Source organism: Ammodytes marinus (assembly GCF_949987685.1).
Source record: "Ammodytes marinus genome assembly, chromosome: 19".
Taxonomy (NCBI): Eukaryota; Metazoa; Chordata; class Actinopteri; order Uranoscopiformes; family Ammodytidae; genus Ammodytes; species Ammodytes marinus.
This window is the reverse complement of record NC_137223.1, coordinates 16,548,157-16,566,329: the sequence shown is the minus strand read 5'-3', so window position 1 is coordinate 16,566,329 and position 18,173 is coordinate 16,548,157. Positions and strand designations below refer to the sequence as shown.

The 18,173-nt window shown below is 43.1% G+C and overlaps 1 protein-coding gene across 1 annotated transcript in view; it reads right to left on the bottom strand.

Annotated features, from left to right (window-relative positions):
• Positions 1-17,017, bottom strand: part of LOC307266139 (MAM domain-containing glycosylphosphatidylinositol anchor protein 2) — a gene marked incomplete at its 3' end in the record, with an annotated part of 152,960 nt that extends 135,943 nt beyond the window's left edge. Inside the window, exon 1 of the mRNA XM_080048075.1 lies at positions 16,913-17,017. Coding sequence (XP_079904201.1) covers positions 16,913-16,985 — 73 coding nt within the window. The 5' untranslated portion in view covers positions 16,986-17,017. The remainder of the gene's footprint in view (positions 1-16,912) is intronic.
• Between the last annotated feature and the right edge of the window lie 1,156 nt (positions 17,018-18,173).

Genomic DNA, 18,173 nt, shown 5'->3' with positions numbered 1-18,173 from the left:
TAATTGCACGTCAAATCGAAAGTTGATACACGATAACCTTAAATGTCCCCCTTTTTTTGAGAGCACCAATATGGGAGGTTGGGGGGGGAGGAGGGAAGAACTTATGTAACCAAAAGCAGAGAGTAATACTGTATATATTAAGGAGTTCTAGCAAAGGCACCTGTTTTGCATTTTGGCAGCCTGGATTGCAAGGCTAAAAACAAGCAGAGGAAATATTTTAGAAAGCTTTGCAAATATTAGACCAACATACAGCTACCCACAAAACTGCTAATATCACGAACAGAAATTTACATAAATTCAATGAGGCCTTCAGAAAAATGAATATACAGTAGTAAATCTGATTTATCTTATGTCCAGCCGTGAGATGGCAATGCCTAATGGAGTGTGTGCTGGACTCCACATTCCTTGGCCTTAATCAGCCAGAGGTGTCACTGCAGTACAGGAAAGGATCAGGCCAAGCAGACTGTTACAGGAGTTCACATCTTTTTTTTGACACAGCACAGATTTGTTCTTCTTCTTCAGGGACAGCTGTGGAGGCTACTGTGAGTCAGTTGTAGACACCGCTCGAGCTAAAATCGAGGTCAAGCTTGTGTAAGCGACCTATGGTCATGTCCCGAACACTGGGGATGCATGAGGAACAAGCCTCTTTGGTTGCCTTCTCTGTATACGAGTGAGTACATTCATCTTCTAATATATGTCAATATAATCCTATTGACTAATACCTATCCACGCTTCAGCTGCTTCAGAACGCCTCCTCAAGACTCCGTAAAATATCTTATTGAAGAGTGCATCACTGATTCAATTGACTTTTAATGTCGAAATGTTAAATTAATATTGTATTGTTTTTTTCACCAAAATTACCAACACACGTCTCTGGCTTTATGTTATTGTTGTAAGGGCAGCTTGTAATATGTGTTTGAAAAGTGCTTTAATGTAAGTTATTATTAATAGTGTTATATATGTTTCTGTTAAAACCAAATGACAACCCTTCAAAAAGGTAGAGATATGCCTAAATAAGGTTCTGATTAATCATACAGCATTTGCGCATGTCCTATGAGAAAGAAAAATTCTTAAGGACTTGTTGGACTTACAAAAAAAAATGACATGAAAAGATGAAGTGTCAAGTCAGATCAAAATATGTCCTGCAGAAAATGTACTTGACCATGATGTAATACCTTGACAGAGGATTTTTACATTGCTTTATCCAATTTGCAAAGATTCTTATATAGAGCCAAACCTCTTTCAAAAAGCTCAGACGTCAACATCAGCACTCAATGCTGCAGCAAAGCTATGTGTGACCATTTGATGCCATGCCATAAGTCAATGAGTCTTAGCATATTATGTCATCAAACAAGGCAGTGAGCAATTCCCACAGCTGTTCCCCTTTTGGCTTTTCAATGACGCCATAATCATGGCTGACTCCCACCTCCGTTGCAGCATATAACCTCGTAACATGTACAGCAGGCCACTTAATGGTAAAATAAATGAGTCAGAGGCATTCTCCCTGTTGTTTGCTCTGCATGATTGCGTGTGTGTGTGTGTGTGTGTGTGTGTGTGTGTGTGTGTGTGTGTGTGTGTGTGTGTGTGAGTCCATCAAAGAGGGAGCAGGGGAGTAAAAGATACAGGGACAGTGAGCAAAACCCAAGCAAGTGTGATCATTCCTATCCACGTGTGAACGCTCCGCACGGTTCAGGCTCTTTTTTTCTATTCACTCGCCACCCAAGAAAATCGTGTTTGTGATAATGACGAAATCCCCCGCCGTCTTTAAGGTTTTCCTTCCGTCTCCATGCTGTCACCTCCCTTGGAGAGCGGAGGAGGTGAGAGGGGGGAAAGCCGTAGCTGTCGCCACAGTTTAGATCAGTGTCCTGCTTCCACCCCCGCTGCCTCCCCCTGCCCTCCACCCCAAAACCTCCAGCAGCCGATTACACAACATCAAAAACAAGGTCACGGAAATATTAAGACGAATCAGAGAAGATAAACAGGTTAGCTTGAGAGGGAAGGAGAGGAGATGCCGATCTTCTTTTCCTCTTGCCTCTCTTTCTGCCTGAGTCCATTGCAGTGTATGATTCAGTGGGAGGTCAGACCACTAGAACGATAGAGAGAGAGAGAGAGAGAGAGAGAGAGAGAGAGAGAGAGAGCCCGCAGCGTCTAACGAATACAAATGCCTGCAGACACACATGATTTACACTTGCGTGGGCACAGCCACAAACACAATATTGACACATACGCGTGTCAAGCACTGGCAGCTCAAGAGATAGTGATAGTTTCAACAAGACATGGTACATTGTGTCCTTGTGTTTGTGCACGTGTGCGTGTGTGTTTTCAAGCTGCTTGCAGTGAGGTGTATCACTGTGAAGACTTATCCACGTTTAAGCTAGAATTTCCTAAACAAGCCATCCTCTTGAGTAACAAACCTTATTCTGACCCCCTCTTTTTCATGCATTATTAAGTCTTCTGGTTAAAAAACTAAAAAACCTATCTAGCCCCAGTGAGGTAAGGAGACATCACACATTACTTCTGCATTGCACTAGGGATTACAGCAACTAGTGCAAGGGAGATGATACACGTGTGAGATAAATAGCCAGCCATCGTATACGTGCTATTGTGAAGTCCATACTGCTTTGTAAGGGAATTAATGATGACTGGAGCAGAAGAATGAAGAATGTAATGCTCAATTAGTCAAACCAAACATTTTGGATAATATGTCAATTATTTAAGTGATTTTTAAAAGAAACAACACCACAGACTCTGCAGTCATGCTAGCAGTTCTGTTAGGGAGTACGTTGAGACAAAGGCTAAGATTAGAACGCTAACAATGATCACAAAGACAAAGCTGACATGTTGTTTCTGAGTTGGTGTAAGGTTTACCATTTGTATCATCTTAGTTTCACATAATATTAGCATGCTACAATTTTCCAATAAGCGCCAAGGACAAACTTTAGCTGTGGCTGTATGTAACTCCATTCAAAAACCAGTGTATCTGGAGGACTGAAGTTGTCATGATTACTGAGACAGAGGAGAAGTCAAAGGCTTACCAAAGTGATTTAAATTTTCCTGTGAGAAACGTGGATGCCTGCACCAAACTGCACAGCAATCAATGAGGTATTGTTGACACGATGGTTGACATGACAGGCAGACCCACCAACTTAACAACATTGCCATCCCTAAAAATATTATTCCATGGTTTCAGCTTCCAAAATCAAATGTTGTATGATTTAGTGATATATTCCAAATGATTGACAAATGTCTTATTTGATGGATTAAAATAAATCATTTATCAAATAAACATTTAGAACAATCGATGGTTCCAGCTTCTCAAATGTGATAACTTGCTCTTTTTATCCATTTCATATCACTGTGTATTGCTATAAATTGTATATATTTGGATTTTGAACTACTGGGAAGGCATATATACATCCATGTGGGATTTGTGCTAAACAAATCTGTGACTTAATAGTTGCAGTGGTTGCAGCCCTAACATGTAACACTTTGCCATTTGTTGATTGGCCCCAAACAAGGAAGTTGAAAAAATCTGATGATTTCTAACAAACAATAAAATCGAGAAATTACAACATAATTAAAATAGTAGTAGATGTAGCCCCAGAAGGTATCAACCATAAGAACAACAAGATCCATCTGATAGCAAACACCACAGCTCATCTCTTAAAGGCAGAACAATGTGACACTACACTACTCAGTTAATTGCTGATTCTCCTGGCTATTTATCATTTATTTTATTTATCTAATGCTGTTGTGTAAGCTTGCGGCCCTTTTCTTTTTACATGATGAATGTTTGCTGCAGCCAGGCCGTCTTTAATTAAATTCATACTGTGTAAAACTCAACGCTATGCCACAGTTTCTGTACATCTCTCCACCCACCAGAGCTAATTTAACACCCTTGATACTTTCGAGCACCTGGCCCGGAGCTGTATCTGCTCCACGAGACAACAATCAGCTCTTCGATATAATAGTCACACAGAATATGTAAATCCACAGTTATTAGCTGGGAAGATTGTTGGTGAGCAGGGTGTGTATCCCCAGCTGCATGTCTCCCTATGACTGGTATGCGTGTGCACGGTCATGTCATTACATGTTAATGGGCTTTCCTCTGATGCTAGCGTAGAGGAGAGGGATGGAGGCTGTGATGGAGAGAACAGGGAACCATTTGATGTTTGCCAGTTGAAAGAATAAGCCTCACTTTGGGTTGTGCTTTCCACAGAGGCATGCTGGGACTGAAAGAGCGCTTGCCCAGGGCTAAAGGGGATTTTTGGTGGGCGTCACACATCCAATTACCTCGGCAGCATCACATAAATCAATGGGGGAACACACACACACACGGACACACAGGCACCCGTGCACACACCAACGTTAGCACCCACTGCAGGAGGCTCTCACCACAGACGGGGCAAAGTTAAATTTCACCACCGCTTCTGCTGGATCGGTTGCTAAGGAATTCATGAATATTATCAGCATGTGTTGATATGTGGGCTTATGATATAAATATGGATAGCAATATGGAAACAGCACCCAGGTTCCACCTCTTTGGAGAGCATTATAAATGCATTCAGAGAAGCTATTACTGGATTTGCATGGGCTCTTCTGATGAGCCAAGAGGAGCTGTGGATCCACTAATGTGTTGAGGTGTGTTGGTGCATTTCAAAGCAGTTTTGAAGTCCTTTGTTCTGTCGGAAAAGCAGGGATATCTGGCTGTTTAATATCCCCACCACCAAACTTTAATAACTTCATGGTCCCACATCAGCACACCAAACACGTAGAGCCACCGAACCAAACTCATTTAAAAACACAACATCCTGGAATGAATGCCTTCAGACTTTCTTTTCCTTTTTACCCACACAGGATAATAACTTTTATATTTCCTCTTCCCTTTCCCCAAAGGCCGATGAGAAATCTCACTTCACCAGACTGTTTCTATGAAATCGATTTTTGCAGCTTATTTTTAATTATACAAGATTCGTCATTTCCTTTAATAACGAAAACAGATAATAACGTGATTGAAATTGCCCGTAGCACCGCTTCTCTTTTATTGATGCTGATAAATCTCTGAAATCTGTGTAGTCTTAAATCACCCATGCATCTAGAGGAGAAATGACTAAACATTTTGTAAAAAAAAAAACTCATATTTCAATTTTGTGTGTATTTAACTGCATTTAAAAAAAAGTGTGTGCCAAAACTTGGGATCTTAGTAAATATGCTCTTGTGTAAAGTTTTGGAAGAGAATTTGGGAAGCCACATATAATTATTTTATTTCTTTACCAGAATACAGCCCTCAATTACACAGTAGGTGCACCATGCGAAATCGATAAGTAAATACTGGTGTTTTTCTTTTGATCACAGGGACTGGCACAGGGGTCCCCAAATAGATCGACTATTGACCTGCAATTTCACACAATCAACCTTACCCCCAATTGAGCTTGAAGGATAAAAATCTATGGCGAGTCTGGCTGTTTCCTCAATAAACAGTTGCTGTGCAGAAAGCTTTTCTGCTTAGCACAGAGACCTTTGATCAAAACCCAAGAGCAGGCGGATGCAAACTCTGCCCTGACATATATTTTTGCAACCTTCTCAAGGTAATCACGAAGGGTCACTGGAGAGGTCAAATGAGCCCATCCCATAAGATGTCTTAACTGCTTAGAGATGATGCCACTCTGATGCATATGGCACAAACCCAGGGCCGTAGGAGTAATAATATGGCATGCAAGGGAAAATGGAATGTAAGGGCACAGGCGAATAAAACGTAGGGAACTGGAGAGAAGCTGAAATAATGAAAAGGGGCAGAGGGTCTACCCGAGCTGTGAACATGGCATTTGAAGAAGACCCCTTGAGGCTTCAATCATATTCAGATGAATCACATCAAAATGACATGAAAGACTAGCAGAAAAGGACTGCATAGTGTCCGTCTTTCTGTTTGCACATTTCTATTGTCGTTGTTCCTCAAAGCCCGGGAACATTCAAAATCCGACGTATCGTGTTTGTTTTCACTGTTTTATGCAACATGTTCACACCTTTCCTGCTATTGCAATGTATTTTCTTACTGCATCACACTCAGTACGGCAGGATATAATCAACTAGGAATTCATTAGGGAAAAGCATCCGATTTCCTACCAGCTGCATCTAATACAATTTCACCATGCAAAAGCAAATTTTAATCAATCAATAATGTGACATGTTACGATGCAAAGTCTTAATTTGGGAACGCTCGTGTCACCGTAAGTATGCCATAGTAATGATTTCATTTTCCTACTGAAATATCAATAATCAGGTCACAAAAAAACAAGTAGGCATTCCATGAATAGATGAAGTGAGCCTTTGTTGAAGTCATGGGAGAAAGTGAACTAAATTAAGCTCTCTTTCTCTAAAGTATGCACAACTCATGCTGTGCAAAATGCACATGAACTGTTGTGATAATTGAACAACTTTTTACCTGTGCATATCTTGTGACATTTGTATTTCTTTTTGTCATAAGTAAAAGTAGGAAATGTTTAATGAAACAGAATAGAATGTGAAGGCTCATCAGGTTAAAGTTGACCAGAGGAAGGGGGAGGACCATAGGGCCATAGAAAGGAGTAGGGGGAAGGACCTTATATGGCCATACAGTAGGAAGGAGTAGAGGGAGGAGGCTACCGGGGTCCCCCGTGCAGCTGTTCCTTTTTCACTCCTCCCTCTCTCAAAGCTCATTGGTTCTCAGTTCACTATAAAACAGCCCGTTTGGAGCAGAACAAGGCATGACTATATACGCCTATAGTTTGTCACACTCTGTTCCAGCAGACTCTATCTGTCCCTTCAACCATGGAGGCAGAAGAAAAACTTAGAGAACTTTGTGAGTCCAAAATACTCAAAAATATAGATTTTGGACTTCGAAGTACTTACAGGCAAAGTCTTTTAAAACACTTCTTTAAATCTCTTGACACAAATAACTTGGTAAAAATTCTTAAACTTTAGATGGGAATCAATGACATAATAGGAAATCTTATAGAATGGTGAATGGAATTAACGAAATATTGGGTACAATAGCTCCTCTGTTGTGGCAATTTTCTTTAAGTCCTTATAATTTTTAAAGATTTTTTTTTTTTTTTTTAGATCAGGGATAGGCACAAGACTAAATTAGAGAACATGCAATAACTTTAATTATCTTGTGCTTTGGCAAATTTGGGAAAAATATACCAAGTTAACATCTATTAGGGGAAAATATTGAATGAGTTATAGGCATATAACCTCTTTTCTTTTCCTTTCTTGTCCATTGTATGTAATATACCTATACTCTCTTGTATTTTGTAAATAAAATCCCTTAAATGTTGTAAAGCCTCAGTTGTGAATTAGTTTATAACTGGAAAAGAAGGACTTTAGGTATAGGTTTTTTCTTCAAAGAGATGGTTCCGTCCTCGGGGAGGTAAGTACAATTCGATTCCACACAACGGCACATTACTGATTTAAAACACACACAACCTCATACAACTAACCTCTCTGTAAGGAGAGAATATGCTTATACACCAAATCTTTTAAAAATAAAAGAATAGGTTATAATACCTTCCCAGGTTTAACGTGATGTTTAAATTCTGAAAATAGTATATCTGTTCTATTTATTAGGAAGGGTGGTTTACAAAACTAAGTTGCATACAACTTTTCTGAAGCAAATTTAAAAGGGTTTATACAACACGGAAATCGGCATCATCATAAGTATGAAGGGGTTCTGATGAAGTAAAACGCTGAATACGGTGGTATTTATTGAATATTGTACTTTATTTAGAAGTAATCTCAGGTAGTCTTGAGGGTAAATCTTGTGCTTTTAACCGCAGAGGCCGGGGTTTGCATCTCTTGCAGGAACCGTGGTGAGAGGAGAGACTTCTTTATGAAGAAATAGTGTACAATTAGAGCATTGTGTTACAAGTTGGTTAATACGGGTTTAATAGGACATAACTAATAGACTTTGGATACTAGCTTTTCATTATGGATCAGACTTTTCCGGTCTAGATCGCATCAGAACCAGGTCATAAGCCAGATTGGATTGCTAATAAGTGAACTGTGTGGAGACTCGGAAGAACACATCAAGAGTGAAAAAGTTTTTTCTTGGATTAAGTAATGATGGGTGGCTACTTCCATTCAGTTGTTCAAATAAACCTGATTCCAAATATAAATCCAGGCACCTCTGAAGTGAAAAGGCTTGTGCCGCAGCAGTCTGAAGAAAGAGAGTAAGGCAGACAGCAGACAATCTGAACTGGGTACTGAGAATTCCAACATCTGCATTAAATCTCTCCACTTAGCAAAGTCTCAGTGGAGAAGCGCTTTGCCTACTCCAGATAACTCTACTTGCTTTGCCATAGGAAGCCATTAACTGACAGCACGCGGCTTGAGGTTATCCCCATGGGTACAACAGCCTCTGGGATATAGCGTGTCTGGCGGAGAGATGAAGAGAGCATGACGCTAAAGAGATTAGCTTTTACTTTGTGAATTTCTGTTGGAAGAATAAGGTTTTTAGAGACTATTGAGGGAAACACAGAAAGCCAAAAAAATATACTTCAGCAGAAAGATATCTCTTTAAAAAATGGGGGAAGGCGGTTTAGTGACTGCAAGTGTTACTGCTCACGTCATGGCTGCATCACATGTTCACAGGCACTTTAAAGCACTTTCACCATCCATGATGAGCCTGGCCTCAGATGGGCTGACGTGCGAACACAGTGATGAATCAGATGGCTTAAATAATATTTCAGGAAAGTATTGCCCCAGATAGATAAAAAAGCACAACATACCCACAAGAAAACTGTGTGTGTGTGTATGTGTATGTGTATGTGTGTGTGTGTGTGTGTGTGTGTGTGTGCGTGTGTGTGTTTTTGTGCAATTGCGTGGTGGACCTGATCAGAAGGTACACGGATATGACGGTCGTCTCATATAGAGGGAGTGTGTGTACGTGCGCTGCTCCCTTGCTCGTCTGGCAGTTTGGCATCGGTTTTGAACCTTCAGACTACTGAAGGCGTCATTGTCAACACATTTATTTCGCCACTGTTCTTGCTTGTCACAGAAGCTTAAGCATCACTCGCTGCAGAGATAAGTAGGCCCCTTCCTATTCCCATTCAGCCCCCCCCCCCACCTCCCCGCAAGCCAGAACCCCCCCCCCCCCCTCAGCAATCTCATCTGCTCTCGTGCACAGTTGTAAGGCTGCTGCGAGGAGCTTGCGTTTTCTGCAATCACTTCACATTTGTCTCAGCGATTGATTTCCTGGCTTGTGAGGGGAAGGAGAGAATGAGCGAGTGGGTAGGTGGCGAGCGAGGGACGTGAGGAGCGAGCGAGGGAGGCAACAGGGAAGTCGGAGGATGTGCAATGCCAGGCCCACATACTGTCACCATGACAACAGACATCCCTTCACAGGAGCAGCACTTAGGATGCCTGTGTGGGCTGAAGTGACATAGTTGAAGGTTGGCATTAGCCTCTTGTGGGTGCCACAACGTACCAATCCCCTCCTGGCTTGCTTTTTTTTGCCTTATTTCCTCCACAGGGGCGCTAAAAGGCGCCGTGTTCCTCTTGTCAGCTACCTATTGGGATTGCTGAGTGATTTGTACCTTGTGTGTGTAAATGCGGGTCCTGCCAGTTTGGCTTAACAAAGACAATTCAATTTAGCGGAATGCGCAAGGGGAAGACATGGGGAGACATTCATATTCAATGAGCCTCCTTTCATCATTTGCGTCACTTTGAAGCCGGCTAGTATGTATAATTCCCTGTGATTTGAAGTGATGCTAATCATAGAAATGATAAGGCGAGATACGGAAACGCACCACAGACGATAAAAAAGGATCCATTTTAGCAGCTAATCCTGCTGTTCATTAGGAAAAATCACTTTATGAGGGTATACAATTGACGTTTTTAAATGCAAAACTAATGTGTGACTCATCAAGATCTCATGCATGTATTAATGTATTATATAATGCTAGCTTGATAATAATAAAATGATAATGATGAAGTTTATGTTAGGATTTACCACCTCTTGCATCTTCGATTTACAGAATGAATGTTCACACACAGTCATGTGATACATTTGTTAACATCTCATTACATAAGCTATGAAGCAGGTAGGAGGACTTAAGCCTTACTGTGTCTCAGCTCGATTACTCTTTGGCTGAAGGAATTTTGCTCTGCTCTTATCAGCACGAAGCATGTACGGCTGCATGCCTCACACTCTGCATCCAGCCTTTATAGTCCATTCACATACAGCATTTACAAGCAAGCCAAACGGCACGGCATGTTAAAGGCATGAGTTTGTTCAGAAGGCATCAATGCCTATTGGGTAAAAAAAAGAGTGAGGAAGCAGAGGCATTAACCAAAAACACCAGGTACCATAAGTGTAATTTACGCTAACGAAAAGAGTATACATGGTGAGATGTTAATGAGTGTGTGACTTAACAGTGAACAGAGCACTGGCTCATTCCAGGGCATCATGCTTAAGCCTATTAGGTTAACACTTAATGCTAAAAAGTTTTAATGACGATTCTTGTTATTTGCAAATATCCTTAAAAAAACATTTGTCTTGTAGCAACCCTAATGGTGGATATGGTTCCTTAATCTCCTGAAATATTCATGCAACAAAATATTCCATGATGGAATATAATAATATATAATAAGGTTCTCAAGCCAGGTGCAAAAGGGTACATTTTATTCTGCACTGAAGTAAAAATCTGTAGGCACTTGAGTATTTCCATATCATGCTTCTAGTTGAGAGGGAAATATTGTAGTTTTTAACCCCATTTTCTGACACTTATCTGGCACCTGTATACCAATATGTGTTCCCGCCCTAAGGCTCAGCACAACCAAACAGGTGTTATAAATTAGTCTGGCTTATTCGACCTCGCTGGGTGCATTGGGTAGAGCTATGCCAGGAATTGAGTCATTTCAAAACCACCAAAACCACAACAGGGTAAGTTGTCCCAACCCAACAGGTGCAACGCAGATAACCAACTGGTGAGGGAGATGTCAATCAAACCCTGGGGAGAAGCCTAATGAGGGAACAGAAGTGGAAACAACTGTGTGTTTGGACTACAGTTGTGCAGAGGCATAAAGATTATGCATATACAATCAATAAACATATAATCACTTCTTGCAGTGTGATGCATTATAAATGGATAAAATACCAAACAATAATACCAAACAATATAGTGAGCAGTATTCCCTCACATTAATAAGATTCATTATTTTTTATATACTGTTATGTTGGCCTGGAGTCTTGACTAAGAATGAACTCCCAGTGGATGTAAATCACCACCTGTTGAATATGGCGTGCATGCCATTATGCCTATGTTGTGGCACAGAGCAGACGTGTGGGGGATGTACTGCTACAAAGGATCCTGTCAGGACTTGAACAAGTGGCGTTGCCTAAACCCCTGGGCCAACAGGACACCCTTGTTACTGACATGTCTTCCTTTAAGCATATAGCAAAAGTCATCTTCAGGAAGGCCATTAGGCGACTGCAGTCCAGGCTAATGCTACTACAAATGATGACGAGCAGAGCCAACAACACCTATGCAGTGTAACAGCCTTAATGTTTAATCTTCCCATGTTCTCGTGAAATTGGCAACAGAGACCAGAAGGGCATGGAAAGATGCAGAATGCAAAGACAATAATAGTGTTATCCCAAGAATCTACGCCTTCCATGAATCAAAATCGGACTGCACCAGCACTATGGTACAGATAGGCTTTTCTTAAAGCAAAATATTGTAGCTCTAAATCATTTAAAGTGGAGCATGTGCCTGTCAGCATGAGGAAATGACCACTATTACAATAAATGGAAACACTACAGATAAAAGCCTTGCTGCGGTTTAAGGTAATATTAGCGGGGCCCGCGGTTGACATTTAAGATTTCAATCTTGTTTTTAATGATGCAGATGATGAATGGCCGCTTCATTAGAATGTCAGGGTACAAAGTGAAACATTTCAGTTCTGGTTTAGTGCAAACCTTCTCTGTAGGTTAGAGGCCAAACCAGACTTCATTACAGGCGCAGAACTAGTCTTGATTCTAAATAAACCGGGGCACAAGGCCAGTCTGGTCAGGCACCCCAACAGGACTTTATGAATGAATGAGAACAAGATCATTAGCTGCAGCGTTCTGTCCCCAGCACTGTACAGAGCAGGACAAGTAGCTCAGGGTTTGGGGATGTGGGCTTAACAGTTGAAGCCAGCCAACCAGGTTACAATAAGCTTCTTTGGTCCGCAGCGGGGATTTGGCCTTGAATGATCCAGAGGTAAATTGTGTTTGTGAACTCATCCAAATCCTCCCAGTAGAAGGGAAGACAGTATTACAGCTGTTCATGATGTGTGCAAAGTAGCCAGAGCTACATTTTACCTTATTTTCTTGTATGTTTTGAAAAATACTGCACTGTGAACATCAACACAATGAAATATACATTGTATTCATCCAAGCTGGACACAACTCTGTCTTTGCTTTGACCTATGCATTAAAAAAAGGAAAAGGAAATTGCTTCTTTCTTTTTTTTTCTGCTGCCAAACTATATTCCTCTTTCTAAAGAGCTGTAAGGGGCTAAGAAAGGGGCACAACTTAAAGTGGCATTCTTTCAGTGGCAAGTGTCACCCCACAACACGCACACACACAAGACGAGAAGTACGACTCCCCTTGTAAAACCACTTTAAGAGGAGCTACAGCCCTGACGATACTCTAGTGATGTCACCAGGATCAGATCAGCTTTGACTTTGAGATTACAAACTAGATCCCACATTACAAAACAGAAGCATGGCTTTAGGAAGATGTGGGCATTTAACAGGAGGGGAGGGCCAAATGAGATTATGTTATTGGCATTACGGGAAATGTAGGATCCAGTGTTCTTTGGGTCTTGACCCTTAACTCGGGACTAAAAGTCAGGATATCCTGACCTCTGTAATCTATAACACCCTAATTTTATGGATGTGTCATATTAATTTGGTGGAGCACCCATTTAATTGGAATTTGGGAGAGAATTTGAGGTCTGGTTTCCTAAATTCACCCTACTGAAAAACACCTGTTTCACCTCCAACACATTGTATTGGAGCATTGACGTAAAGGCTGTCCAAGCTTATCCAGTGAGCACTGAGCACAACAGGAGTCGCTCAAGACTTTTAAGTTCAACCACTATCTCGGCGGTGTCTATTCAGTGCCAGTCTCAGAAGACTCGGTCCAAAGAGAACTGACATTCTGAATGATTAAGTTGGTGCTATCTGAAGCCCAACCCAGGGGTATGAAGTAATCCCCAATGTGCACCTCACTCTGTTCTATTGCAACAAATTGACATATTCTACGCCGTACACTGCATATCCTCATTTGCCTCTGATTGAGGCATACATACTGTAGACGTCCATCCTTTGCTGTGCCGTTCCCAAGGGGGAATGGTGTGAGAGACAGGCAGAAGAGAGAGAGAGAGAGAGGCCGGGAGATAGGGATGAGGAGGGAGGACTTGGGATAGAGTTATCCGTGGTCTCATTACGGTGGGAAATGTGAGGGTCCCGATCCAAGGGAATGATGAAGGACTCTGTGGAGGAGGCCTCTGAGAACCAACAAAGGCGGCTTTAGTTTCACTGGCAGAATGCATTTGCATAGCTTAGAAGCCAAAGCGTCTGAACCGGGGCTCATGAAAAGAAACCCAAGCAATTGGTTGGACTTCAATGCAAACTAGAGGGAGCGAAGAGACAGAAAGAGAGAGAACGAAAGAGAAAAGAGAGAGAAGTAGGATGGGAGAAAAAGAAGAAGGAACTTTTTCTCTTCAGTAGAATAACAAAAAAAATGCAAGATCAGGGAACATCTGCACGTCCCATGGATGTTGTCGCCGACTGACTTTGATGCAAAGGGAACATACTGAAGGCGGTACATCTCCGGAAAAAGTAACAAGCAGAAAATCATGTCTATGCTATCATAGGAGTCATGTTCCATTGTAACCGTTTGATATCATTATTGAGTGCAGTGTGGTTGTCAGCAATGATAGGGATAAATGCCAAACCAGAATATTGAGCACGTTTTTATAGGTGCTTCCATTTGCTATGACGGAAAAGCAGCTATTGGCCTACTGGAGCCCTGCAGAGCGACAGGGAGATGAGGCAGAGGTCGGGATAATGGAGCAATCTCCTGGAGAAGTGTGTGTGTGTGTGTGTGTGTGTGTGTGTGTGTGTGTGTGTGTGTGTGTGTGTGTGTGTGTGTGTGTGTGTGTGTGTGTGTGTGTGTTGAAAGTGATGAGAAAAGAGAGACACCCTCTGAGGGGAGGAAATATAGAGGAAAGAGATAGGGGCGAGCAGAGGAGAGGAAAGAGTGGAGCAGATGTTGTAGTGGAGTCTCTCTTTTTTTCCCCTCTGTGGCCCCGAGTCACAGAGGGATGACTAGCCTTCATCAATCCTCTTTAATGACCGTGGCGGCACCACTTAACGCACCAGTATGTGATTTCTTCATTACTTGATCATGACTCCATTGGCATGTGTCGATGCTCGGGGATTAAACATATTATAAAAGTCTAATTTTCAGAAAACGATTCTTGGGTCAATTTGAAAATCTTTCAGAGTGGTGACAGGACCAAAGCATCCAGAGGGCTTGCCCTTTATAAAAAACAGCTGTGAACGTCTAGAGCAAGGGTCTCCAACCTTTCTGCTGTACATCTGAGAGCTACTTTGAAAAACGACAGTGGCCTAGAGCTAGTCGCATCACATCGCTTACATGTATTCATACAGAGCACATCAGCTGAATTAAGCTCATTTTTGTGAAATTGCAGAGCCCAAAGCTTATAAAAAATCTGAACTTCACACTGAGGTCCAAGAATAACATGACACCCACTACCCTTCAAATGTCCTAAGTCAACACAGCAAGCATGCTAATGTTTTGTCGTTATCAGTCACAAATGTTGACTTTTGAACCTTCGCCAATGCATTTCCCCCAGGAACGCCTCCCTAGAGAAGTGCAATATGCGTTAAACATGAGTAACAAACACGCTACAGGACGATTCAAAGGAATGAATAGAGGAGGAGGGTTGTGGTGGTGTTGGTGGGAGGGGTGTTCAGAGGACTGCACAGCACACACGCACAAACACAGACAGTTAAATCCTCAAACAATTCCATCTGCTACATCTCTCCGTCTCTTCTGCTGCTGCTGCCATAAGCCTACTAGTCCACACGTACCTCTATGGCAACACCACATCAAGGATTATGGGATGTGATTCCTCCTAATGAGCTCACATCTTCATCTGCACACACATGATGAGGCATGGACAGCCTTCACATACCAAGAATGCACAGCTTTGATCTGACATCTGTGTGATCTTCTTTTGACGCTTTGCATTGTGCCAGTATATACAAGGTAGGATGCGGATATCCATAAGGATTTCCTGAGGCGTCAATGTTTGATGAGATGCCATGCCCCTTATAGGCTCAATGTGGATCCGGAGGAATTCACTTACACCAAAGAACTTACACCTTAACCGTACAAGGCTTCCCCCACTGCCTAGTGGGTGCTCAGAGGTTTGAAGATGAGGTAAAAATCAGTGTAGGCTATACTGTGAAATGCCTCTGTGACAGGTGTTGGAAGGGAGAATTGCAGTACAAATGAGTAAGTATGCTCATAATACATGAGCAGTCAGGCCACAGCTGCCTTGACATGTGCTGTGATTTATTATCTTATTTGCCTCTTCCCACTACAGCAAAAGAAAAGATACAATCCTGGTGCATCATTGGTCAGGTGCAGCACCATGACTGTTCTTGTCATGCTCACAGTAACCTTTCCACACACACAAACACACACACAAACACACACACACACACACACACACACACACACACACACACACACACACACACACACACACACACACACACACACACACACACACACACACACACACACACACACACACACACACACACACACACACACACACACACACACACACACACACACACACACACACACACACAGATCTCTTTTTGCTTGGCAACGGCCTCTGAAGTACACTATCCCGCATCTCTATTTGACCTCACATTCTCCATGAGCAACCTCTGCTTTGGTCTGAGCCACTGTCACTGCTGACAGGTCAGGGCTGTGCAACCTCAAGGTTCCCGTCATGTCCCAACAATAGCTAACATGAATCATTATTTCCACACAATGCTGCCGGCCACTGCTAAGATGACGATACAAAAGAGACATCATCTGTGCCACTGGTTGCACAAGCACACAGGGTAAGAGACAGAACAGTGTGTGTGTGTGTGTGTGTGTGTGTGTGTGTGTGTGTGTGTGTGTGTGTGTGTGTGTAGGGGAGTGGAGTGGAAGATACAGAGAGTTGAAGGCAGAGGTAAAAGGAGGAGGTGGGCATGATAATAATAACTCACATGATAATAAATACTCATGGCTGTGTGCACTAAATGGCACTCACTGCCCAACACATTACAGTCATTATGGTGACATTCAAATATATACTTTCGGCCTGATGTAGGACAAGTGCCATGTCGACCTTTTGAATGATAATTATCAAATTGCATGTGTGCTCTGCAGGTGACCAGGGTATGAGAGGCTCCACCTCAGGCTATAACTAGGAGTGGGATCGTCTATGGATTTACAATACTAAGTCGAGCCTATTCTCACCGACCACCGTGAGTGAGGGATACATTGGAAGAGAAAAGGGGGGTTTGTGTATGATTGACAAGACACGCTTTTTGCTGTATAACCTCGGGGGTTGCTGAGAACATTCGGAGCCTCTCGCTCTAACATGACTTTCAGACCTGGTTTGTCACCCTTACACTAGTTGACGTTGCATGGGTTTTTTGTATTCGTGTGCGTGCGCGTGGGTGTCTGAAAGGGAACAGGCTAAGTGGCGATCCATGGGAGACCACTGTTCTACAAGGTCATGATCACGTTTGGTTTCAGCAGGAGCTAATACTTGCACACACTTACCGTACACTCCTTGGCAACGGATGCCCTCCACTATCAGCGCCAGCAGCCCCAAAACACAGATAATTAGATCCATCCTTTCACGTTAATCTCTGCATATCCAGCTCTCAATGGCAAGAAGTCCTTTGCGGGGCGGTGGGAACTGAGGGTGCATAGACAGACAGCGCAGCAGCTCCCGATCCACACGTCGATTATTAATATGAAGTCTCAGTTGATCGCTGTGGAGGTATTCTCGGCCCTCAGGCGGCAAACGGACGCATGGTAGTGATGGTTCTGATGTCCACTGCCATGTAGCCTATAGTCAACAAGCAGAAGACGATGCGGGGAATCGCAGGGAGTGGGGCTGCAGAAAGCCCGGCCTTAAAACAAACGGCAACCTTTCCTCTACTCCAAATAGGTGCGCTCCAATGAAAAACGTCTGTCCCTGGACTTTTAGCGAAGACCCCCGACGCACCCAACCGAGGGGGCACACTGACGGTGTCGACTGCAGGCGGACATAGCTCCTCTCAATTCCAGCTGTGCTCACGGCTCCCTCCTCCAACGCGGAAGCTGCGTTGACTGCATGCTGTCAAATGAAGCCATCACCTTCTGAGTCCCGAAATACTCTCAAATTCTCTCCGTTTTGGCCTTCTGGGTGCGGGTAAAGAGACAAGTCTTCGGGACTGCTGTTGCGGGGGATCGTGCGCTCACACAGTCATATCACGACTGCACCCTGACGCCGCGCGCGCTCGACCATCTCTCTCCCGGTGGCAATAACAAGGGGAGGGTCCAGTCCAGTCTAGTCAGTGGACGCGTATTTCTCTACAGATCCTCGGCGATGCCTGCCGCTGTTTTGGGCGTTATAAAGGGGCCCCCTTTTTGTTTTAGGTAATTCTAATTAATTCGAGGGACGGTGGTGGGAGTCGGATGTGCCCTCGGCCGTGCATGGAGCCAGTTGAACAGCATCAGTCACGTTGCGCAATACGTGCTACGGAGACCGAGTGGCACCGCAAACCGGTCCGTGGCTACGTCAAGAGGTGCGTTGCTCTCCAGTGCTCATCTGTATGGAAGGCTTCGCTCGGCGTCAGGAAAGGCATGAGAGGCGCAGCTGCTGGATGCAGGGAGAAGGCGAGAGAGAGAGAGAGAGAGAGAGAGAGAGAGAGAGAGAGAGAGAGAGAGAGAGAGAGAGAGAGAGAGAGAGACGGGACTATTGGAATTCAGGAGATCTAGCTTTGACAGACCTTAGCAATCAACGCCAAACTGAAAGTCTGTACTCCTTGTCGGC